This window comes from Enoplosus armatus, chromosome 6 (genome assembly GCF_043641665.1).
Source record: "Enoplosus armatus isolate fEnoArm2 chromosome 6, fEnoArm2.hap1, whole genome shotgun sequence".
In the NCBI taxonomy this organism is placed as follows: Eukaryota; Metazoa; Chordata; class Actinopteri; order Centrarchiformes; family Enoplosidae; genus Enoplosus; species Enoplosus armatus.
In genome coordinates this window covers 1,684,133-1,709,723 of record NC_092185.1, presented here as the reverse complement: position 1 = coordinate 1,709,723, position 25,591 = coordinate 1,684,133, and the positions used below count along the sequence as shown (strand labels likewise).

At 42.8% G+C, this 25,591-nt stretch overlaps 2 protein-coding genes across 2 annotated transcripts in view; both read right to left on the bottom strand.

Annotated features, from left to right (window-relative positions):
- Nucleotides 1-431: 431 nt before the first annotated feature.
- Nucleotides 432-3,496, bottom strand: LOC139286991 (DNA polymerase III subunit epsilon-like). Its single transcript, XM_070907945.1, has 3 exons — nucleotides 3,354-3,496; nucleotides 3,185-3,230; nucleotides 432-1,242 (listed from the first exon to the last, which is right to left on the bottom strand). Exons 2-3 carry the CDS (start codon nucleotides 3,228-3,230, stop codon nucleotides 704-706), a joined length of 585 nt encoding a protein of 194 aa, XP_070764046.1. The 5' UTR covers nucleotides 3,354-3,496; the 3' UTR covers nucleotides 432-703.
- A 4,287-nt stretch (nucleotides 3,497-7,783) lies between these two features.
- LOC139286042 (unconventional myosin-IXAb-like) overlaps nucleotides 7,784-25,591 on the bottom strand; it is an 85,401-nt gene continuing 67,593 nt past the window's right edge. Inside the window, exons 21-44 of the mRNA XM_070906698.1 lie at nucleotides 25,207-25,329; nucleotides 24,971-25,120; nucleotides 23,335-23,636; nucleotides 21,636-22,805; nucleotides 21,378-21,462; nucleotides 20,871-21,074; nucleotides 19,488-19,585; nucleotides 19,050-19,153; nucleotides 18,592-18,812; nucleotides 17,757-17,873; nucleotides 17,320-17,508; nucleotides 16,905-16,952; nucleotides 16,707-16,818; nucleotides 15,943-16,004; nucleotides 15,064-15,256; nucleotides 14,569-14,697; nucleotides 14,341-14,446; nucleotides 13,891-14,022; nucleotides 12,816-12,939; nucleotides 11,556-11,609; nucleotides 10,391-10,411; nucleotides 9,894-10,120; nucleotides 8,939-9,081; nucleotides 7,784-8,172 (exon numbers count right to left, since the gene is read on the bottom strand). Of these exons, the coding sequence (XP_070762799.1) occupies nucleotides 7,784-8,172; nucleotides 8,939-9,081; nucleotides 9,894-10,120; nucleotides 10,391-10,411; nucleotides 11,556-11,609; nucleotides 12,816-12,939; nucleotides 13,891-14,022; nucleotides 14,341-14,446; nucleotides 14,569-14,697; nucleotides 15,064-15,256; nucleotides 15,943-16,004; nucleotides 16,707-16,818; nucleotides 16,905-16,952; nucleotides 17,320-17,508; nucleotides 17,757-17,873; nucleotides 18,592-18,812; nucleotides 19,050-19,153; nucleotides 19,488-19,585; nucleotides 20,871-21,074; nucleotides 21,378-21,462; nucleotides 21,636-22,805; nucleotides 23,335-23,636; nucleotides 24,971-25,120; nucleotides 25,207-25,329 (4,503 nt within the window). The remainder of the gene's footprint in view (nucleotides 8,173-8,938; nucleotides 9,082-9,893; nucleotides 10,121-10,390; nucleotides 10,412-11,555; nucleotides 11,610-12,815; nucleotides 12,940-13,890; nucleotides 14,023-14,340; nucleotides 14,447-14,568; nucleotides 14,698-15,063; nucleotides 15,257-15,942; nucleotides 16,005-16,706; nucleotides 16,819-16,904; nucleotides 16,953-17,319; nucleotides 17,509-17,756; nucleotides 17,874-18,591; nucleotides 18,813-19,049; nucleotides 19,154-19,487; nucleotides 19,586-20,870; nucleotides 21,075-21,377; nucleotides 21,463-21,635; nucleotides 22,806-23,334; nucleotides 23,637-24,970; nucleotides 25,121-25,206; nucleotides 25,330-25,591) is intronic.

The following is a 25,591-nucleotide window of genomic DNA, read 5'->3' as shown; positions in this document are numbered from 1 at the left end:
CATCAGTTGGTGGATATAATCTTTCCCTTTTTGTATAAATGACCTGATTACAAGGATTCCTTAAAAATATCAAAGACAAAAATGTAAATGTGTCAGAAATACAAGGAAATGACCAAATATTACATAAAGTCTCTGTATCTGTTCTTAATAAAGACTTGGTCATGTTTTGTGGTATTTTGGTTGTGGATGTAATCTTCATGTCTTTTGATTATCAATCTGGAATTAATTCTCCTTTTTTTGTGTTAAAGCTGTGGTGTCTGATTGTCCACTCTGCGGTTATAATGAGGCCACCATCGAAAATTAATAACATTTTCAGCAAAGCATCCTGTTATGATTTTCACTTGATGTACACTATGATGTATATTTACGACACAGACTCACTTCTTAAAAGCAAATATTTGCAAGAAGAGATTTTTATGTTGAAACGTACACAAAATGTAATGCAAGTTTAATGGTTCTCGTGTGCTACAAGTCACCGGAAAGACTACAGAGAACAACACTTGGCATATTACAGAGCATTAGACAACAAAACTAAATACTATAACCCATCATACAGGATGAATATTACATATCTGAGTTTGGGGTGTAACATGCATTATTTGTCTCCAATCACAAGAAATACATAATGAGAACAAAACATTTTTAAAAAGAACATTTTCTTTTTGTGGCCAGATTGTTTTCCTCGTTTTTTTCTGCAGCTTTTTTAAAACGCTAGAGACGACCGGTAGGTGAATCTCAAGATATCCCATCGGTTCGGATTCCAAGAGTTGAACAGCTCCTGCAGCATCTTGGCGTCCTCCACAGCATTATGGGCGTTGTAGGTCTTTCCCAGGAAATGTCTGACCAGGTACTCCTGAGAATACCTGCACAGACCCGGAAAGACATTCTTGCTTAGCAGGAAGGTATCCAGAAACCCAGACACCACCTGCTGGAAGTCCTGCCGGAGGGAGAACTTCTGCAGCACTCTGGTGAGCACAGGTGCATCAAACCGCCTTGCATTGTGGGCCGCCAGCAGCACGGGGCGGCGGAAGGACCGAAGGAAGGCGAGGAAGGAGGTGAGAGCTTCAACAAGAGGGATGGTGTCCACAGGACTCCCGTGAAGAGACAGGACGTCACCCGTCACGGTGAACCCCGTGACATTTGTGGCGCTGTCAGTGAGGGCGCGGCGGGGGAGGGTGTAGACGTTAAAGACCCTCTCTCCGCAGACGGCCGACAACTGGATGATGTCACACACTCCGGTGTCTGAAAGCAGAGAAGAGAAGAAGAAAACATAACAAAATATAGGTGGTGCAGTGGTTAGCACTGTCCCACGGGAGGTTTGATACCCGGCACCCCCGTCCACATGTCCAAGTGTCCTTGAGCAAGACACTGAACCCTAAGCATGGCAGATCATTGTTGTGGTTTTTATGCATGTGTAGAGGTGGGCGATATGACGAAATATAGCATGAGGCCATATAAACTTGGCTGCTGCTGCTCCACCTATCAGCACCAAGTTCACTAATTAACACGTTATATGTCATTAGTTCAATCCATACGTGTAAAAACAATAACTTTTACGGGGGGTTTTATGTGTCGGACTATTTCTTGGCCGGGAGCAACGGCTGGCTTTTGTTACCTTTGGACAGAGCCAGGCTAGCTATTTCCCACGGCTTCCATTCTTTGTGCTAAGCTAAGCTAACGGCCTGCTGGCTGTAGCTGTAGCTTCTAGCTCGACCAGTGGAAGTCTGCGCTGTACGAATTAGTTCTGCTTGAGCATAACTCCACCTTTACACCGACGAAGGTAGACGACGAATGAGATGCGGCTAAAAGCACCAAATATTTCCAGGAAGCGGATGTTGTGGATTTTCTTTTTGTCAAAAAGTACCCCTTCTTGTTAAGATAGATGTTGCCTAGCAACGCCAGCAGCAGGATTTCCTGCTCAAACTAACTACACATGAAGGAGTTTTCTGCGTGTGATGGTTACGAGCCACTGAGTCATCTTTCACACCCACACAGTGAAAGCCACAGACAGGAACTTCACTTTAAAGTTACAATGAATTAAAAGACACACCAACTTTACCACTGACAAAACTAATTAATGACTATTTCCGTAATCGATTAATCTGCCACCTTATATTCTCAGTGAATCACTTAATTACTTGATATTGATATTTCAGTTTTATTGTATAATGTGTATGATAATTAAATCTGCATGTCTTCACTGAAGTGTGTCATGCAGCAGACAGCCACAGGAGGAGCATCTTCTTCTTGGGTTGTGGTTGGGTTTGTGTCCTCTGTTGTGTAATCTCATTAAGTGTAACACCGGGCCGAGTGACACGCCCGTTTCTCACCAAACCGCTTCAGGGTTTCATTTCTCAAGACCTGCGTGAACTAAAAGAGACTTCAGAGTCATGTAGATTAGAAACTAATAAACATAACGCACTCTTATTCTGCTCATCACATGGTCACACAGATGATGTGTTCGTGTTCACAGGCGGAGCCGGAAATTATGACGTTTACTTTTTATTCCGCTACATTTATTTGACAGCTTTAGTTACTAATTACTTATTAACTCAAAATATAAATCAACTAATACATTATGATGCAGTATTATAGATTAATCTACTCGGCAGTATATGATGTATTTGACATTAGCTCCATCTTTACCAACATCAGTGACACTTGAATGCATCAATAATTACAATCCAGTGACATAATATATATTATTCACATATATATTAGTACTTTAAGTATAAGTTGATGCTAATACGTATGTACTTGTACTTAAGTAAGATTTTGAATGCAGGACTTTTACTTGTAACACAGTAGTTTTACACAGTGGTATTACTACTTCTTTTTAAGTAAAACATCTGAATAACTTTAGTCATCTTATCCAACGTGCTGTCTACTCAATGGTAGAACATAAATAATAATTATTACTATTTTGACAAAATAATCTAAAAATCTAAAATCTAATGAAGGCAACAAGATGTGGCTGAAAGCTCTGGAAAAGTCCAGAAAGTGGACTAACCTTACCTGCTGTCAAAGATCAAATATGAACCTTCAAGCTCAATAATATAATTTTATGTTACACGACACAATATTTTTGGCAAATATTGTCAAAAAGGAGCCTGATTATTGTCAACTCAGCTAAATAAAAGGTCATTGATGAAGTATTGATAAACAGACTTAAAGCTCACGTTACCTAATCCAGTGGTCTCCAGGTCAAAGAAAACGATGGCTTCAGACATCTGCAGGAGTTAAAGAAACACACATCTGAACACCAGCTTTACAAATGTCCGTAACAACTGAAGCGAACAACAAGTTAAGACTTAAGTTAAGAGTTTGATCAAAATGAGCGGATGAGGACTCACCGTGGACAGTTGGACGCGCCGTCAGCTGTGATGCCTTCAGTTGTCTTAATGAAGCTTCCAGGTGAATCACGGCCACCTGACTCCACCGGCTGCAGACATCCCGCTGAAAGTTCACTCCGCTTTCATTTAGCGGAAAAAGAAACTCGCAGTTTGTCTTCTGGTGAATCACCTCCCCGCTCAGCTGACAAACAGGTCGCGCTTACGAAACAAAAGCTGCGCTTCTGTGAAGGTGGAATCTTCCTCGCTGTTCTGCGCGGTTTACTTTCACTCTTCCCCCCGCCGGACCACCGGAAGTCAAAGGCTTTTGTTGTGGTAACTGTCGCGTGGACAACTTCTCGATGGGAATGACATTTTGTTTGAAAACTAAAATCAGTTCATAAATAAACACAAAATCAAATAAGAAAGTTGATATGAAATTAAATAATAAATCGTATCAGCTCCGCTTACGTTTACTCAAGTACTATACTTAAGTACACTTTTGAGGTACTTGTACTCGACTTGTGTTTCCATTTTTATGTTACTTTACATTTCTACTTTACATTTTGGAAGCCTACTGAACTTTTTTACTCCACTACATTTATCTGACAACGTGAGTTACTAGTTACTTTGCAGATTTTACATAAAATCACATGATCGGCTTATAAAATACAATAAGGTGTTAAAAATGAAACCAGTGGTTTCAGAGTTGTTAGCAGATCCAAAGAAGAGGTAAAATGATCCAATATTTCACAATCATAACTAGCTAACTGTATATCATGTAATAAAACTAGCTAACTGTATATAAAGTATTTAAAACTAGCTAACTGTATATAAAGTAATAAAACTAGCTAACCGTATATAAAGTATTTAAAACTAGCCAACTGTATATAAAGTAATTACAACTAGCTAACTGTATGTAAACTTATTAGAACTAGCTAACTGTATGTAAACTTATTAGAACTAGCTAACTGTATATAACGTAATTAAAACTAGCTAACGGCATATAAAGTAATTACAACTAGCTAACTGTATATAAAGTATTTAAAACTAGCTAACTAATTAAAACTAGCTAACTAATTAAAACTAGCTAACTGTATATAAAGTAATTAAAACTAGCTAACTGCATATAAAGTAATTAAAACTAGCCAACTGTATATAAAGTAATTACAACTAGCTAACTGTATGTAAACTAATTAGAACTAGCTAACTGTATATAACGTATTTAAAACTAGTTAACTGTATATACGTAATTAAAACTAGCTAACTGTACATAACGTAATTAAAACTAGCTAACTGTATATAACGTAATTAAAACTAGCTAACTGCATATAAAGTAATTAAAACTAGCCAACTGTATATAAAGTAATTACAACTAGCTAACTGTATGTAAACTAATTACAACTAGCTAACTGTATATAACGTAATTAAAACTAGCTCACTGTCTATAACGTAATTAAAACTAGCTAACTGTATATACGTAATTAAAACTAGCTAACTGTCTATAACGTAATTAAAACTAGCTAACTGTATATAACGTAATTAAAACTAGCTAACTGTCTATAACGTAATTAAAACTAGCTAACTGTATATAAAGTATTTAAAACTAGCTAACTGTATATACGTAATTAAAACTAGCTAACTGTATGTAAACTAATTAGAACTAGCTAACTGTATATAACGTAATTAAAACTAGCTAACTGTATATACGTAATTAAAACTAGCTAACTGTATATAACGTAATCAAAACTAGCTAACTGTCTATAACGTAATTAAAACTAGCTAACTGTATATAAAGTAGTTAAAACTGTGTGACGCCTACCTTTACATACAGTCCTTTTAAAGTACAACACATTTCTCTCTGGACGTCTGTCAGACATAATAATACTCAACTCATTTGTGTTTGGCTGCAGTTTTGCTTTTTTAATAAGCAGATGAATTTCCCCCATAAAGTCTTTTTTTTCCTTACAACCGTAGACATGTTTGTATCATTAAAAAAAAGAAATATAACACAAATTGCACCTTTTACATAAGTGTGTCCAGAGTGGCGCAGACAAAGAGACACGCTCTTCTTTTTCTTTTTTTCCCGCTTCGCAGCACAAACAGCCCGAGTGTGGCCTGTTAAAATGTTGCCATGGTTAATAGTAGATAATGAACCGTACACAGGATAATATATCCTTTTATAACACCTTTTATAACAGATTCTTTTAAACCAATGTACACCCCAAAAGCATGATCATAAATAGTACATACACTGTGTATAAAAGAGGAACAAAAACAACCAGAGAAAGCAGAGCATGCCTTCCAGTGACGGGTACATTCACTTTTTTTGTTTTTTGTTTTTTTTTTTAGTCCGAATGCCACACAGACAGCCTGACATGTACAAAGAACATCTCATCAAATATCCACTTTTATTATATTTGACCAGGAATCAGTTTTGTCCTTTCAGGTCACCTCTGAAACAGCTTTTTTTCCTAAACAGTTTATATTGTAGAAAGACACTGCAAGTCTCCACACCTGCATTAAAACTGAGATCAGTCCTTACTGAGACGTCCAGCTTCAAGGAAACGTTAACACTGATTGTGTTGGTGAGATCGCAGCAAAGGTTGCCCAAAAGTATCTGATCACAGACGCAGCAAGCAAAGAGATGCAGCTAAAGTACGGAGACGTCGTTGCTGTTAAGCTACCCAGTAGGCCAATAAAACTCAATATCACACCGACTGTTTTGATACTGTTTGGACAGAGACAGAAAGAGAGTAAGAATATGCAGAAACACGTGGACGGTCTGAGTTAGTTGCTACTTGTTTTTGTCTGGTTAACAGGCAGATTAAATGCTACTTTTCACAGCCAGAGCCGGGAGAGAAGAGGATGGAAGAGCTACTATTATGGTAAAAGAGGCGAAGAAGAAGAAGAAGAAGAAGAGGAGGAGAGTATTCTGGATGTCTCAGAGGACATCGTGCTGGACGGTTTGAGAGCGTGAGTGAGTGCAAGAGTTTTCCCACAGGTGCAATGAAACTCAGTGTCTGAGTGAGTTTTAGTGTCACTTGATGGTTGTAGAGACTTTTACACATTAGTGAATGTGTGTGTAGAGAAGACTACACATGCACAAAGTGGGAGCTGATACAGTGGCAGGAATTACTCACTCATTCATCCCCACACACACACACACACACACACACACACACACACACACACACACACAGGAAAGAAAAAAATGGCTTTCATCTTAACAAAAATAAACCATGAAACAACATTGACAACAAAAACATGACATCTTTGATATCAATGACAACACCTATAATACAGCAATAATATATATATATATATTAAAAAAAATTCAAGTCCTGACGTTGTAACACTGATGTTTCTGAATAAAAGAGACGGAAAAACAAAAAGCGTGCAGGGGAACGCAGATACAATACACTTATGGCTGATTGACGTGTGACACCTCAGGTCAAGTAAACGTGACACGCAGCACTGCGAGCGCAGACCGACAGCTCTTCCTTCTATCATTTCTCAAGAGTAAAACACGAGGACACCCAAAACTGGCTCTGTTCATTGTGAAATAGGAAAAGAGAAAAAAACAAATGACGGTAAACTGAGCAAAACCAGCACAGAAACAAAAGTGGAACCTGAATTCCAGACACTTCACTTTGCAAAATAGAGAACAGGAAATAGAGACGAATCAACAATGAACGACCCAGGAGCAGCACTGGACTTTCTTTCTATGTACACGTTTTTCCTCTGTCACGTAATAATAATAATAATAATAATAATAATAATAATGTAACATACAGTTGTAACATATTTCTGTACAGTCTCTTCAAACTGACGTAGGAAAAAGTGTGATGGAGAAGCATGCAGCCTCTGGCTGGTGTGTCCTGTGTAAACGTGAGAAGCAGACTTAGCTTGGCGCTGGTTACAGACAAAATGTCCGCCAGTTCAGTCAGTATGGCTACATTTCTTCTGGGTGGCTTTAACCACCTGCCCACATGCTAAAAAATAAAGATGGGGCACTATTAGATTTGGCTTTGCAGGTGTGGGTTTTCTCTGTGTCTCACCACCCGTCCTTCCCTTCTTCTTGCTCTCCTCTAACCGACCCCTGGTGCTCCAGCAGGATCCGAACGGCACTGAGATCAGAGGGTCAACAAACATGGCCGACCACGTCTTTTCACTTCACTGCCGTTCACATCAGTCATCAGTCCTCGTTCTTTGACCATCTGTCATTTTGTCCCTCTGTGTCACATTTCCAGTCTTCTTCTCTTTTATTCCCACAGCTTTGACCGGACCAGGGGAGGAGGGGGGTGGGCACCGAGGAGGGGCAGCAGGCGACACTGGGCACAAACCTCGCCCCGTGACCAGCCTCGTTCAACCCCGAACTCTCCCTCCTCCCCTTCTCGTCCACCCTCCTGCACTCTAGCCGGCGGCGGCTTGCGCTCCTTCCCTCCTCAGCTTCACACCATGAACTCGTTGCTGCCGTACAGAACCAGCTGCTGTGGCCCCGAGCCGAAGTCAGACTCCCTCCGGTGGCTTCCCGAGGGCTCCCGCGGTGAGCTGCGGCTGAGCCTGAACCTGGGGCGGGTCTTGCCAGCTCTGTGGCTCCCCTCTTCCTCGGCCAACGGGGCCCCCAAACCACAGGAGGTGAGCAGGGGCCCGGAGGAGGAGGAGCGGAACCGGTAGTGAGGGGAGGGAGAGCCGGAGGCGTTGGAGGAGAGAGAGGAGGAGGGGTGGTAGGAGGAGGAGATGGTGGAGGTGGAGTCCGCAGAGTCCTGGGAGTCGGGCTGACGGCGCAAAGCTCGTCTGCTCTTTGCGTCCGACTTTCTGGAGCGATAAATGGCGCGCTCTGCAGAGAGAGAGAGCAGCAACACTTGTTGTTGTTGTTGTGTACAGACACATTTCAAATATTCAAAATATTCAAACATAACCAACACGAGCTGAGGAAACCTAATCTTACTCCTCCTAAGTGTAACTATATCAGGAGGAGGTCTGTGGACGTACCCACTTACAGGGTCTTGCCCTTTAATAGCAGCACGTAAAGTGTTCTGGCATTCATCTGGTCCCAGATCAGTGCAACTGGAACTCTGTTGTTCACCATTTCTCTCTCCTCTCATTTCCTGTTATCTCTCCTCTGCCAGTTCTCGACGTACTCTAAGGCATGAAATACCTCCCAAAGTAAGAAAAAGACAAACACAACTTTTGTCTCGCTCGTACTCCATCAGTGCCGTTCATCTGTGTGTTTGTCTTAGCTGATGGAGAGTTGTTAGCTAGCTTGGTAAAATGTTATTGTCGTGACTGTCGTGAAGAGCAAAACAAGTTATTCTTCTTCTGGTGTTTTTGTAACCAAACAGCTGGAGGAGGACTTCAACTCGAGTAGCTGTGACGGAAGTGATCATAATGTGATTAACACACTTTAACAGCTTTAATGAAGATAATACTTTCATTCACTTATACACAGTAATCAAGTCTTTCTGTTTCGTGCAAGTAAAAATAAAAGCTATAATATTCTTGATGGCTGCCAACAGTATGCAGCCTACGGCAGGAACACACACACACACACACACACACACACACACACACACACACACACACACACACACACACACACGTACCAGAGGGGTCTGAGGTGGCTCCCTCCGTCTCCATGGTGATGTTCTCAGAGCTGTCTGCTGTGCCGATCGATGCTTCAGATTCAGGAGTCTCGTCATCGGACGCCCGCGGCTCCAAGATCAACATTTCATACGTCAGCTCCTCCCTGCCGACACACACACACACACACACACACACACACACACACACACACACACACACAAATGCAAATGACAGGTTACAAGCCTGGTCAGAGGTGCTTTATCGAAATCCTTTTATTTACATTTGAGCTTTTTCTAGTTTTTCCTGTTATGTGTGATGCAGCCAAAATGATTCAGATTATTCAGTGTTCAGATCTTTAACTACTTTTTTTAAAGTAAAAGTACTAATACCACACTGTAAAAATACTCTGTTACAAATAAAAGACTTGCACTGAAAATGTTAGTTAAGCAAGTATAATTAAAATGTCCCCTGTGTCCGTTAAACTATTCTATTATTCTATCATTTATTATTCTATTCTATATTCTATCATTAGATTATTATTCCTCATCATTAATGTAAAAGCAGGATTTTAGTGTTGGAGTTGGATGAGGTGGAGATCTTAGGTGGCGATTTTATTGGACTGAAACTAATTTTCATTATGGATCAATCTGCTCATTATTTTCTCCATTAATCTATTGATTGTTTTGTTTGTAAAAATTCAGGAAATAGTAGGAAATGCTGAATATTGAATCAGCAGTTCTCAGAGCTCAAAGTGACGCCTTCACAATGCTTGTTTCAAACCTCAACATTATTAAAAAATAAATTAAAATACATAAAAGTAAAATCAGCAAATCTTCACATTTGTGAAGCTGGAACCATGAAATGTTTTTGCGCGAAAAATGACTTCAACGATTATCAAACAAGCTGCTAATTAGCTGGCAGCTCGTGTACACAATGTGACCGGCTGTGAACCGCTCAGCCAGAGAGACGTCATACTTTTCTTTCTGCAGACTCTCGATCTGCTCGGTGAGGATTCGCTCCTCCTGCTGCATCGCCAGCTGCTGCTGCTCGTTCAGCCCGGCCTCTGCTGCATCCTCTCCTCCTCCTCCTCCTCCTCCTCCTCCTCCTCCTCCTGCACTCTCTCCATCCACCACAGGGGGCGTCCTGGGGCTGAGAGGAGGCGAGGGCGTGTGGGTGCTGCTTTGCCGAACACGACCTTTGCTCTGCAAGTTCACACACAAAATCACAGCGCAAGAGAGTGTGTTGGTGGAGGCTGACTAATAATAATATTAATAATCAGTTTTTTGTTGACAGTGACAGTGATGGAGCACAGACAGCGGACGCGCTATAGACACGGTTGGATGCTTTGACCACAAACTAACCACACAGAGGATGTATTTACCACAGCTCACGACATCACTGCTAAGAAACTATGATGTCTGCTGATTAGCAACACACACACACACACACACACACAGTTAGGCATTAGTTACCTTAAGTTTAGCTGTGTTAGGCTGCATGTTAATAAGTTGTGGAGCAGAAACAGAAAGCATAGAGCAGTCAGAGTCTCTGCGAGCGCTCCGACAGAAACATACACTGGACCTGCCTGTAAACTGTACATTCGCCTCATTTCACTCTTTTTAGTCATTAACAATTAATAATAGCGTTCATTTGTCCCACAGGAACAGTAACGCTAGCTTGATAGCACTGTTGTCACTTCTAACATTCGATGTAGCGATGCTAGCGACAAGCTAGCTAGGTTGTTAGCTTGTTTGCTTTCCACAGAGACAAAACAACAACAACACAAGTTCAATTATTCTGACAATTAAGTCTACACAAACAACAGAGCTTCATTATTAGCCATATGTGGAAAGGATTACGTGTGGGTATAAACTCATTTAACAGTGTTAACAGCAGTTACTCTGTAAATTAGCTTAAATGACGTCATGTTGAGAGTTAACTGCTTCTGGTAGCGTGCAAGTGGCTTCATAGGTATTAACTTAACTAACGCAAAGCTTAGTTAATCATCATTATTAATGACATCATAAATTAACTGTCAAACTTTAGCTAATGTTAGTTAATAGCATCTAGCCACGGCTAGCTAATGTTAGCTGCTGTTAAAATCCTGTCTGTTCACACAACAGTTGGCTCACAAAGACAACTTTAAGTTCAAAGTTAGTCTTAAATCTAAATAAATAAATAGTTAATCAGTTTCCTGTTCAATGCATTCAAAGCCACCAAATTTAGTCCAATGTCATTATCTAGACACATAAACAGTAACAAAAGGATCACCAGAAACACTACTTTAACTCTACATTACCTGAATATAACAATATCACACTGTTTTCAGAGTAAACGCAGATGGAAACTTTGAACCCACTGTTCAATGTTAATTTTTGGGGGAGTTATCGCTCGAGGACCTTGTGAATTGTTCCATTAATAAGTGAAAACACTTGTCAACTAACCAAGTTGAAACAAAACAGTAAGAAACACACAAACAGAAGGTCAGACAGCGAGAAGAGGACTAGCTCACAGACAGACGTGACGAGTACTGTGGCTGGAGGTGACAGACAGTATGAGTGGACGGATCAAATAGACTGACGGACAGGACAGGACTGGAGGGGGGGCGAGGACATGGAGTGGAGGGGGCATACATACCGGGGTGGCAGTGCGGGTTATGCTCATAAACCTAACAGCAATTAGTACGGGTTTCTGAAAGGAGGGGTGGGGGGAGGAAGGAAGGAAGGACAGATTAGGGTTAAGGAGCCGTGAAGGTAATCAAGTAAGAGTGGATTTGGTGATTTGCAGGTCAAAAGATGTCGAGGCATTTAGGTTAAAACTGAGCTAAATGTGGTTGGAAAGTGAAAGTTTTTTAAGACACTTTAGTTAAATATAACACATTGCTGACTACATGTTGAAATATAGTCATTGAAACGCTGCTGACACAACGATATGTTGCCTAGATGTCTAAAAACACATCACTTTTTTAACCAAGACGTCATCTTTTGACCTGCAAATCATTAAAACCATGTTTACTGGGAAAGTGTAGATACAGTTGGTTGGTCGAGGAATTCGAGAGGCTCGGGAATCACAAACACGTCGGCAGCATCTTTCCCATTAATGTTTGCCTTGAAGACATTTTACACATCTTGAGGCTCCTTCGATAGAACAGTAGTTTCATTCCTTGTAAGAATGTAGAAATAGGAAGTTATATAACGTTACACATTTAGTGGAAGTCTCTGCTTCTGCTATTTGGCATTGCAGCTACAATAGGAAATGGGTTTTTCCTTTTCATAATTCTATACAGTTCAGATTTGAAGAAGCTAAAGCAGAGCAATAATCATGTTCAAGTTTTAATAAAGCTGATCACATTTCTTACTTCTCCTTACTTATGATTTGAAGTATTAATTTAAATGAGTAACATTGCCATTGTATGTCAGCGGCCTGACTCTGATATGCTACCTTTCACTCCTTTTTGTTTTCTATGTGGATGTCGTTTTGTGAATGTGAGGTCAGAAGATAAGAGCAGGAACATGCATTAATAATGGATTAGTCAACATAGTTAGAAATGTTCTTATAAAAAGGGGTGGTTGTTGCTCGTGTGTAGCCTCGATGAGAAGACTTTAAAACCTGTAATTCTTATTTAAGATAACATTACAAAGTTTTACAAAGGTTTGTTTTCTCAGCTTTTTGCTTGCGTTATAAAAACACAGCAAAACCTGTTGATGAAAGATGTAAAGAAACACAGAGGAATGAACGCCCGACATGGCCGTGTGAAAACCATGCCAGCTGCTCGTGGAGCTGAAAACATCCATGTCAGTGCCAGACGATAAGGATTATTCACACTAACATCTGTAGCATGATGAGTATGTGAGTTGGCGCAGACGGCCCGGCCCGGGGGGCGTAGTCTGATCTTACCATGGACTTCCTGACGTGGGTCAGTCTGCTCTTGGCTTTGCTTTCTGCAAACTCCAGACTGTTGATGTCCTTCAGACGAGCTTTGTACTTGCTCATCTGCTCGTTGATGATCAGCTCCACACACCTGCAGGGAAGAGATGCATTTAAGTTTGTGCGTAAAGTCCTTCGTAAGTTCTTCGTAACTGCAAACTAAAGTAGTGAGTGGGAAATGATTATGCTAACCTAACCGACATTTAGTCTAACGTTAGTGGCATAACGTTTTCTAATTTGAGGTAAGTTGAGTTATTATAGTGAAATGTGTTTTAAATGTATAATATTAAACGTTTAAAGATTCAGGTCAGATGTGTCAAACATATTACTTCTTTTTCTCTTCACTCTAAACCTGTTGGATATTAGCAAGCTAATGTTAGCTTTGTCAGTTGGTTCATTTAGCTACATCAGTTAGTGGATGTAAATACTTAATAATAACAACAATGATGTCTATGAAAGAACTACTTTGTGTGGTACAACCTGTCTTAATGTAGTACTGTGTACATAAACACTGATGTTGTAACTTGGCTAAGATGCAAACGGCTCGGGCAGAAGAGCTGTCATCTTAAAATGAAAAATAAAAAGAAATAGATAAGGTTCAGATGGGTTGCTACTGCTGTGAGATAAAAGCATTAAGTCTTTGCCTGTTGTCAAACTTTGTCCCTACAGGCCTCCATACACACTTTCTGACCATCAGTCAATGACAATCACGGCAAAAAGAGGTTCCTGTTAGACCACTAACACAAAGTGTTAACATTAAAGCATTAAAACATTTCTTTTGCCACTGCTTGGACATTTAACTCTGGTTTAAACATTTTGTCATTCTCATGTTGCGACGCACTTTGAGTGTGAGGCCACCAATAAGACATAATAAACAATATACTTAAAACTTTACAAAAAGAGAAATGAAAACTGTAAAGTGAGACTACTTTGATCCATAAAACTTATTTTGTATTCGATGAGCCAAAGAGTTAATCCGGGAGACTACTGAGGAGAGTTGAGGACAGTGAGGACAGTGAGGACAGTGAGGACAGTGAGGACGTACGCGGTGGTCTTGCTGATGTCTTGGACGCTCTGCAGTGGGTCGATGGTGTCGGGGCAGCGAAGGATGCAGGGAGCGAACACGATGGCGAGGGCGTTGGCTGACATCCTGTTAGTCTCCTCCTGCAGGGCGATCCTGAAACACACCACCATGTAATCCTGTTAATCCTGAACGTTGATCCTTACAGAGTATTACGCCCGTTCCCACCAAACACAGCAGACAGGATGGCATGTGGCCGAGACGGCTAATCTACCGTGTTTGATAACCGGCGAGAAAAAAAACAAAGAGAACCTGAAACCAGCACTTCAAATATAAAGAAAGAAACTGAGTGCACAGACACTCACAGCTCACAGGCAAAAACATCATTCAGATCTTATTTCAAAACAAATTTTAGACACAGGCTGTCTTGCCTGAGGCTGTACAGCTGATGTTGATTATTATCTCATCACCCACCTGACCAGATGGAAGATGAGGCGCTCCAGTGTGCTGAGGTGCGTCCTGCTGAGCTGGTCGATCACAGAATACACCCCTCGGATCACCTCCCGCTTGTCTGGCTGACCTGAAAAGAAAACAAGCGCACAGCATCAGACCAAGTAACGTTTCACCTTCTGGACCTGACTCTCAGCTGGAGCAGCACAAAGGAGTCACTGAGGGGAGGGGGGTTGACTATCACAAGCTTACCCATGGCCCTGAGGAACTCCTCGTACAGTTCAAAGGTCATGAGAGGGCTGGGAAGGTCACGAAGCCACTGTTTGAGAACGCTGGCAATGACGTGGATGTTGTAGTCATCCAGATTCACGCTGTTCACATCTGGAACAGAGAGGTACGTTCAGGAACATCAAGGAACAACATTTTCCTTCATCGTTGTCTTTTTGTGACTGTATACGGCATATTTAGAAGAAGAAGAAGACGACTAAGAAGAAGAAGAAGAAGAAGACAAAGTAGTAGTAGTACTGTGGTTGTGGTAGTAGTAGAAGTAATAGTAGTAGTAGTAGAAGAAGAAAAATGTGATGACTTTCAGCTGTTACTTTAAACTTTCAGATATCATCATCATCATCGTCGTCGTCATCATCATCTAACAAGGTTTTCTCAACAGCAGCACAAAATGAATTCATCAGTTACATGAAATCTAACATTTCCTGTTTTCCCGTGTTTTAGGGTCATCGTCAGACTCACCTGTGTCCAGCCCCTGGCGGAGTTCTTTGATCTTATTGGTGGAGCCAGACTTCCTGTAGATGCCCTCCGTGTAGAGGCCGTGCATCTCGATGTAGTTGATGAGCTTCTCCACCAGCTGGGGCACCGTTCGCTCCTCGCTGGTCAGGCGGGACAACTCCACGCCGTACTGCCGGGACGACAGCTCCGGATCGTACTTGTATACGAAAAGAGAAACGCAGACACAGAAACGCGGCACATTAACGTGAGTCAGACGAATGATTCGGTAAACCCGCTCAGTAATGTCCATTACACAGAAATATCTCCTTAAAACAGATGCTAACATTAGCCACCAGTAGCTACTGGTCATAACACACAGAGGAAGCCTGTAGCAGCAAAACCTCGGAGTGGATTGAATGGAAGCAACAACACACGAATGCCTTTATCTTGAAGACCTAAAGGCTGGATATCAAACCAAGACAAGAAGAAAGTTTTGTCTCGTTGATTAGTTGCCAAAGCAACTATTTTTTTGGGGAAAAAACAGCAGTTATGCTTTTTCACAGAAGCTCTTTAAGTTGTATTACTTCTGAGTTTTTTAGGTTTACATCTTACAGAGAATATTTATGTATATCCAAAACACACAAAACAGAAGCACTTTGAAAAAGGAACAAATCTTCCCAAAACGTGGCCGACTTACTGTAATTCTTCACTCAGTGAGATAACATAAAGTCACAAAGTAAATCAAGTGGGCAAAACCTGCACCATTGTTCTGATTAGTGATTAAACTGATGTGCCATGATATCCAAACCCATTGTTGTCTTTGTGTGTTTTAACCCCAGAGTGATATTACAGCATCCTGAAACAACAAACCTTCAAATAATGGACAAAAGAATCTCCTCCTACCTTTTTACTGCACTTGGTGGTCATCTTGGAGCAGCACTTCCTGTGGCAGGCGTAGCGACACACTGCAGAAAACCGAACGACAACAATCAGACCGATGGCACCTCTGCAACCTCGGCATCAACAGCTGCAGTCAGTCACGAGCTGAAAGACTGAGACTGCCGACGTCGAGGTGGCAGCGAGTTTGGAAGAGATGCTCTCTGAAAGTGCACATGGAGCTTGTAACAAGATAGAAGATGGATTTATGAAAGGAGAGGGAGGTTTAATCCAATTTTTCTGACACTCAGGGAGGCAGGGCAAGTGTGTAGTGTGTAGTGTGTGTGTGTGTGTGTGTGTGTGTGTGTGTGTGTGTGTGTGTGTGTGTGTGTGTGTGTGTGTGACAGTAGACAGTAGGAGAGGGTGTAATGTGCTGTGTGGGTGGAAATAAAACCTACACACACGAGCGTGAGTGCCTGTGGGTAAGTGAGTTAGGAGAACATTAGGACCTGGTGATGGTGTGTGTATCTGTGTGTACTATTGGGAACACTGCTAGATATTTACAGCCTTTTATGGTGAATACAAAACTGCAAAAGAAAAGTAAAATAAGACAAATACTGAATGTTTTATTTGTCCATGTAGCGCTGAAGATGCAGAGCGACTGGTGCACAAACTGAATGACTGTCAGACTTCATGTTTACTGCTCTTAATCTTTTTTTCTTTGGTCATCATGGTGTTAAAGCGACTATCTAAGTTGAACGTGTGTGTGTGTTTTCGTGTCCGATCCTCACGTTTGCAGACGCAGGCTCGGTCCATCATCCAGATGAGGGAGGAGCAGTACTCGCAGTAGGTGGGGATGCTGTACTGTGTGGACTTGAAGATGTGGCCGTTGTGTTCTTCCACCTGCAGGGGGCAGCAGAGACACCCGTCAGCTCAATTACTGATTTTATTTCAAACATTTTGTTTCTGTCATCAAATGTACGACTCACTATGTCCGTTTCCTTCTTCCTCGACTTCTTGCGTTCACGTTTCGGAGCCTGGAAAGAGAGAAAAGTGTTACCTTGTGCCTTTTGTGTGTTTCTTCTGAGTGCTACACATGTAATTAATTAATATCTATAGATATTATTTGTAAGTAAGCAAGTAGACGCTGCTTCTTCCAGCAGTTAAGCTTTAACTGCACATTCCTCAAAACTATCTCTGGTCTCTCTGATGCCTTAAAGCTCCGCAGAGGAACAATGGCCCCCAAAGCTCTTGAGGAAATGATCCGATCTCATCTGCATTTGATAATAAACGTAATTTTAATAACTTTATCTTCTCATTACTTGGAATTGATTGTGTTTTTTTATGTCCTGTAAGTATTTCTGCAGTCTTTTCATCCATCCATCCAGTTTTTTTCTTTCTTACCCTGCCGATGGTTCCCTCCATGGGCTTAAACTCGGTCATAAACTCATCCAGGAAGACCTTGAAGGTGTTGACCCACACCTTCACCGGCGATTCGCTCCAGTCCCTCTGCTCCAGACGCATGGACTTCTCCAGGATGTGCTCGAACAGGGCGTATAGATCCTTGTAACGGATACTCTTCCCATCATCCATCTGGTGGTGAGGGCGAAGGAAAGGGAACATTAGACAGGCCCATCAGTGCTCTTTGTGTTTCAAATAAAACATCAGTAAACATTTACAGACATTCACAGGAAAATATCCAAGAGTCAATTTAGTATATTCGAGTGTGACTGACGTCCTGACGTCTCTATCTCAACCTTCCTGATGCACAGCTGAACAGAGATCCTGGTGCTTCAAGCAGCTGAGAACAAACCAAAGAGAAAAGAGCAGCGAGGACTCACAGCCAGGGCGGTGGAGTAGGAGTTGAAGATGTTGATCCTGAACTCTCTCAGCGCTTTCTTGAAGACCACGTCGACCATGGTGTCCTTCTTACCATCTTCAGACTCCAGGTCAGCGATCTGGAGGGACAAATGCTCAGCTCAACAACTCATGTTCAGCTCAGCAGCTGTTCTGAACTTCTGAAAGCGAGGTCTGGACGTCTGAGATGATTTCAGTACAACAACAGACGACTATATTTTGAATACCTCCTTAACTGTGTAAGACTTCCAATACACATTTTGTTATAGCACCCAATGATTCCCCCAAGTTCAAAGATTTCCTGGCAAGAAAAACACATTTTCTCACTTTCCTCTTGTAGTATCTAACCACACCGATCATTTTGTTTGGTTTTTGGAGCACATTGAAAAATGAAAAGTAAATTAACCAGCAATGTGTTTTGCCAGAAACAGTTAATGTGGCTCATCTGCAGACCTCACTGTAAAATGTTTAAGCTGGACTACTTTCCTATGATAATTGATGATGGTCTCTGTATGTTGCAGTTTATTTTTATGTAATGTATGTATAAATTATGTAATGTATTTGTAAATCCTGTGAGCTCCACAAAACTAAATTCCTCTAACCTGAATTGTATTGGGATGGTGGTGGAAATCTCACAGACAGAAATCTCAAACCTGGACGAATTAAACCCAAATTATGTCTAATTTAAGGGAACTGGCCCTTTAAAAGATTGTAGCTGAAGGGAGTGTACCTTTAAACTATGTATTCAAGACCCTCAGTGTCTGTGGGAGAAGCACACAAACATAACGGGTGTGTGTGTGTGTGTGTTCACCCTCTCACCTTCTTCATGAGGAAGTCGTTCATGCTGCGGTAGTCGTGGGCCGAGGACAGGATGTGCAGAGCATCGTTCTGCCACTGGGCCGGTTCCAGAGCGACGCTGCTGATCTTCACACTGCGACGCCTCCTCATCTTAGGAGACGGCTCCTTGTTCTCCTTGCTGTCCCTGACCCCCCGAGCAGGAGCTGCCTCCAAGTCTGGACTGTGAGGAGGAGAAGGGCCTTCTGGGAGGGTGGACACAAAGATGGACACAAAGGTGGACACAAGGCGGAGGGAGGTAGAGAGACGGTGGGTCTCTTATTATTATTTTACCCTATTAAATACTATTCTACAGTACAGCGTGCTGTGCTACTCTTCATGACCTCTGACCTCCTGGTGTATTGTGTGTATTTGTGTGTACTGTACATGTGTGCGTCTGTAAATCTACCGACTAAAGACGGTGTTGTGTTTGTTTTGTTTACCGTGCGTCTCTCCATCTTCGCTCCTGCTCGTCTGCTTCTCCCTGGACAGTTTCTTCTCGCCGTGTTTCGTCTTACTCCAGAATCTCATCTTTCCTCTCATCCTGCTAAATCACAGAAGCTGCCGATTAATATAAAACACACAAATGTCCACCAAAAACAAAAGTGAGGGAAAGTCACGGAAAAACTCTGATCAAGGACAATTAAAGCATAGCATGTGCTCTCAAACGTCAGTGTCTTTTATAAGTGTATTGACGTCTTTTAGAGTTCTACAACCAAAATAAGTAAGCAAAAAAAAAAAGAGGAATTCTGTTCAAATGTCCCCGACAAACAGACAACTTGCTCCAGAACTGTGAAGTCTGATGCATTCAGCCAGTAAAATGTCAAAAAGACTGAAGTTACAAGGAGCAGGAGGACTTTCTGAGTCTCTCGTGATCTCACCTTCCATCCTGACTGGAGGTTTTCCTGAGGACCTCTACCTTGCCCAGGTCTCCTGACGACATGGTCTTATGGATCTTCTTCTGGTCTTTGTGAGATGGCTGGAGAGCAGAGAGCGACAACCGAGTGAGAAAAAAATATATATATTAATATTACATTTTTCAAGGGGCTGAGCAGGTTCTGGCAGGTTTAAACCTTTTGTCTCCAGGCGCTCGGTTTCCTGTTCAACTGGGAGACAAGACGTGAGGACAGAAATATTATGTTATGGAGAAACATATTTGTATAATATGTTCTACAACATAGAGTTTAGAATTCATACTTTCACATCGCTGCAGTAAATCATGTCAGTTAATACATATTGAGATAAATGATGTTTTGTCCTGATGCAACTAAATGTTCAGATATAATAAATCTGCAGAATCCGAAGAGACTGAGAGAAATCAGCAACATCACAGAGAACAATGCTGATATTCAGATGTTGAGAGAGAAACAGAAGTCATGCTTGTAAGATCCTGTTAGAAAATGACGTTGTTAGTGAGAAGTTACTCGTCTGGAGTCCAGCATGCAGCAGCAGCAGCATGTTGTTGTGTTTTCAGGATCTTCAGCCAGCCTGACTGTGCAGAGATACCGTCACACATTTTGAGTTTTAACCTTTTATTTTTCCTTCAAGCCAGACGTTTTCTTCTTCACCTGTCTATAAGTTTAATTTGATAATTGTGCCAACAGCAAACTAATCATTAGAGGCTGCAGCCACATCTTCAAATGATGTGTTTTATACTAACAATGAGGACAAATATCTTTCCCTCAGAACTACTGCAGTTAGTCAATTATTCAATTACTTGATCAAGAGGAAATGAATCGCCAACAGTCCATAACTCATTTAGGTTGTTTATTCACCAACAATGCAAAACATTTGCTGGTTCCAGCTTCTAAAAAGATTTCTTTTTGTTTGTCATCCCAAACTGAAATTCTTTTGGTTTCGGGGTGTTTGTTGGACAAAATAAGGAATTTGAAAACATTTTCAGATGTTATTCTAAACAACTGAGTAATGATTTGGAACTAATTGTTAGTTGCAGTCCTACTTACAACATGGCTTTGTTAACTGAAGGAGAAACAAGATTAAACTGCAAAATGTTGAAGTATCCTTGAAGAAGAGACGGTTTGGCTCAGAGGCGACGTGCAGAGCAGCCAGGCGACGTCTGGTCCGACTGCAGCTCAGCAGGCAAACGGTCCGACAAAGGTGAGTGTTAGCAGTGTTAAGAGGCTCCTCCCCTGCCGCTTGGCCAGGTCCACCTGAGAAGAAGGTGGAGGTAGGGGGTGGGGGGAGCCGGAGTGGACAGTCGATTGCTCGGAGGTCATGGGACCTCCGGAGATCCGGTATTTTACCATCTCGGAGTCACTGTGACAGTCGGCCTCGGGGTGGGCGTGTGGGGGAGTCAGGGAGGGGGGCAGCGTGTGGGAGTGGGCGGGGATGTAGTATTCATCGTCGTCGTCCGACTGGGTCGCCCCCTCGGAGTTACAGCGGGTGAGGAAGTCGGAGCGCGTCCGGGACATTCGCGCTTTCTTTTTGGGGCCGGGGCGGCCCACCTGCTTCCAGGCAACCACAGGAACATCAGGTCAGCTGCTGTGTGTGTGTGTGTGTGTGTGTGTGTGTGTGTGTGTGTGTGTGTGAATATGCATGAAATCTCAGAATTGTCACAAGAAATATACAGCAAACCTCAGGTGACCCCTGACACATGTTGTATGAGCTCAATTCTTTGCAAAAATATCGAGTTAAAGGAGCAACTCGACATGACGCGTGATTAATTGCACCGAGATTAGTCTGCAGACATCGACAGACCGCTGTGTAAGAGTCAAACGATGCATGTGTGTGTGCGTTCACATTCGTCCCACCTCTCTGTTTCTGGATCCAGCAGATTTGGAGTCGTCTCTGTACATGGCCAGAGATCTTTCCTGGTTCACCAAATCCTTATCTGACCTGCAACACGAAACCAGACGTTAACAGTTTTACAAAAGGCTCAGATCTACTAAGATCTACTCAGATCACAGATCTCTACGTTTTTTTGTCGTAGCAGTAAAGATTTGAAACAGCTTCAGTGTTTTTTGAGACGTAATAAAAGCAGATTTGGCTTCAGTATCGTGGTCACTTACTTGGAGAAGGGCAGCTTGCGTCTGGGAGGGGAGAACACACTGTGGGACGGTTTCTCCACCATGTTCACAATCACAGTCTGGGCTGAGCTCTTCTTCTGCGCTTTAGGCGGTTTGGTGTCCAGGACCGGGCTGGGAGCCTCCTGCGCAGGCCGGATCGCCTTCCTCTCCTCCTGACTGGGGAGAACAGCGGGAACGCTGGCGTTTGGCTCCAGGATGATCTGGATGTCCACCTCTGAGGAGCAAATCCCTGCTAATTCTGGACTTGATCCATGGGCGGTTGAAGACTTGGCTTGGGTAGCGATCGCAGGAGGCTGTTCCATCACTGATACTACCTCCAAGCCTGAAACAGGGGTCATTTGGGAAGCGGATGATGCTGCTCCGGTTTCCGAGGCTCCTTCTAGGGTTTGGGCTGCCAGCAGCTCCCCTTCCTCCACAGGACTCTCCTTCTGCATACTGATCAACACCACTACAGGCCTTCGAGACGTGGACTCCCTCCTCTCATTGTAAGATTTGCTGGGGCTTTCGTATTTTGGTTCATGCAGTGGACTTTGGTCAGAGGCGATATAAAATGTTGCCCTTGGACCCTCCGCCTTGTTTGGCGGCTCCATCACAGGCTTTTCATTATAGTTTGAATCCCTCAGCCCCTCACGTGAGTGAATATCCAGAGCTGGTGGATGTTCTTGAGGTGCAGTCGGCCGAGAACCAGAACCTCCAGAGCCTTCAGTCTCCATGTCTTCCACACTGAGCAGCTCAAAACTTCCATGACTGGCTGGAGATCCACGGGGTGAATGTCTGTGATGGTCTTCCAGCTGACAGGTGCTGCTGTCTGGGAGCAAGTCTTCTTGTAGAGGACCTCCCACATTGGTGGTTCGGACCTTGAGAAGCTCCAAGCTGAACTGAGCCTGCTCCAGCTCCCTCATTCGTCTGCTCTCTCGCTTTGACCGGTTCTTATTGCTCGCCTCGTCCACGCTCCTACTTCGCTCCGAGTCCTCTTCTCTTTCCGTCTCTTCCACGTCCAACAGAACACACTTAGAGTCCTCAGAAAGTCCTCCAGAGATATCCTGGACATGACCGTCCTGTGCTGATGTGGGGAGGTCCTCCATGGCTCCTGCGTCCATCACTGCTGGTGGACTCTGTTGTCTTTGATGCTGCTCCTTCACTTCACTGAACCTAAACACATCATCAGAGAAAAAAAGCAAACATGTAATTATCAAATGTCTCAGGCAGAAAACACAATATCACATATCAAATGACTCCAACATCATTTTACTTTCAGTGCCCACCGTTATGGTTTCTGCAGGTTTTCATTTAAACCTGCAGAAACACACAGCACTGTTTTTATTTTCACCTTGAAATGGAGAACTTCCAACATTCACTCTTTTCCCTGTTTCTGGTCTCCTCCACCTCCTGAGGGAAACATCTGGCTCTATGTGCTGCACTGTGTCCAGCAGCTGCTCTCTGACTAATAATAATAATGAGCTGATAGAAGCTAATTATCACTACGAGTGACTCCTTCCACATACGAGGAGTCATGTGATCCACTGTTCAAATAAACATATTGATTATAGCTGTTTTACAAATCTTATGAAAAACATTTTTGAAAATTACACCCATATTTTTGTTTTATTGTTTCTTAATCCAATTTTCAAAACTGTTTGATGGCTAACTTCCCACCACACACACACACTGTTTCACTCACCTGAGTCGAGCCAGGTATCCTCTGCCCCTCGCCTGTAGCTGCGTCACAGTCCTGTACGTCCGACAGTAGCGGTTCCTCTCCCTGAATCCTCTCCAGGCAGTTTGAAGCGTCACAGCTGCCAAAGATCTGCGATGACGGCAGTTTCTCCAGCTCCTCTGTATGACGACGGCTGAGTCCCGACACTGCAGGAACCTCCTGCGCTCCCTGTAGCTCCTCCAGGCCGCCTGCAGACACACCGCCGCCTCCTCCTCATCACTGGAGTCGATGGTGGACTCTTTGAGAAGGCAGGATCGCCACCATCGCTGCAGAAACACAAAAAACGGACGGAAAATGTGTTGAAATGTTGGTGGAGGTGGAAATATAGACTGCTAGTATTGTATAGTATATATTTCTTTTACATTTTCTCCTGAGTTTTAATTCCCCTTTCCAACATCTCACTTCCTGCTGGGTTGCCCTGAAGTCTAACTAAAGTTTGTCACATTTGACATTTCTGTAATTCAAACAGGCTGAAAACAACATTATTTTGATCGAAGCCTGGAGTAACTTCTTCCGTCTGTAATCTTTTCAGGTGCAAACAGAAACTTTATCAGCACCGTACTGAAAAAACAAAACAAGCTTACCTCCAGTTTTTGACTAACTAATTAATCGCACACTGCATCAGTGTGAAATGTCAGACACACAATTATTCAACCTCAAATAGACTGAAGCTCAAACAGCAGTTCACTGTGTTTGTTAACGCTTTTTCTAAACGGTTCTTCTTCGCTGGCTCCTGCTCAGTGTTTCTGTCTCTGGACTGGGTTTGTTTTCTTTCAGCCTGACAAAGATTTGGACAGCTCCCCTCTGAGGGCTCTTATACACACTGACAGCGGCCTGAATGCAGTGTTTCCTTCCTCCGTCAGTCCTTTCACCGTTTGTTTTCTTTCATTCTGCCTGTCTCTCTCTCTTCCTGTCTCTCCTCAGGGAGGTAACAGTCTGTAGGCTAACAACATTCAGTCGCCTCCTTCAAGAGGAACTGAGCACCAGGCTGAAAGACAGTGTTTGGTTTGAAAGTTTCAAGCCTGTTTCAGGTTGAGTGCGTCCAGATGTGTGCATCTGTAACCCCACCCAAAACTGATGTCACGGGGCCCTGGAGTACACCTGTGCATCACTGCAACAAGGTGAGAAGTTACACCACTGCAGCGCAGCACAAAACACGTTATAATAATAAGTTTTAATGTTACCATGTTGTTCTGATGCGTTCTGACATGTTTCAAATGGTAGAAGTCTCATTTTGGAATGAAAGCCGACCTTAATGTCACAGAGTGAGAGCAGTGATAGCTCCAGTAATAAGTGGAAACTGTTGTAAGGGTATAAATGTGGATCATCTCTAATGGAGAGACTATATTTAGAGGACCCTGCTCCTTGTATATCAGGAGTAAATGCATAACTATTAATCCCTTAATGCTCAAACTGCTAAGTAGCCTTAATGGACAACGGAAACTCCTCCCGACATGTTGCTGTGCAGGATTGTTATATTGGCTCATGATGTTAATCTTATATCGAATCACAATATGAAATATTGTTTCAACTGCATGAACGGGACCACAAGCACGGAGATGGAGAATCGCTGAACCACCTTCCCACCGCGACATCTCACCTGGATGACACAGGTGGCTCGCCTCATGCTGACAAAGTGCTTCCTCTCCAGGACGGCTCTGAAGCGGCGCTGCAGTGTGACGATTCGCCGCAAGACTTCCTGGTGGAGGAGGGTCTGAAGCCGCTGACGCTCCGCCTCCCGCAGGAACACCTACATCATACGGGACATTTAAATAAGCACAGAACCGCCGTCCAAAAGATGAGACGGTCCGACAAAGACAACAGGTGGTTCCTTACCATCGTGTTGCCCACTTGATACCCAGCAGGCGGCAGGTGGATCCGTCTGAAAAACTCTCGGATGCCCGACTTGGTTGGGCTTGTGCCTCGAGGCAGCAGCACATGGAAGTGACGCACAAAGTCCTGCAACATGGTGGATGTGTGGTTTGAGATACAGTGAGGCTTCATGGTATCACTGTTAAATCCAAAAAGCCTGAGAGGAGCAGTCCGAGTGGACTAATAACTAACTAATGACCGCTTACGTACAAAGAGTCGTGTTTTAGGATACACACACACATACAGCTAAAAAAGCAGAACAAAATCTAAACAAAGACAAACAATCATAAGCATATGATCCATGTAAATAATGTGATAAAAGAAGCATTAAACCATGTAAATAAAAATA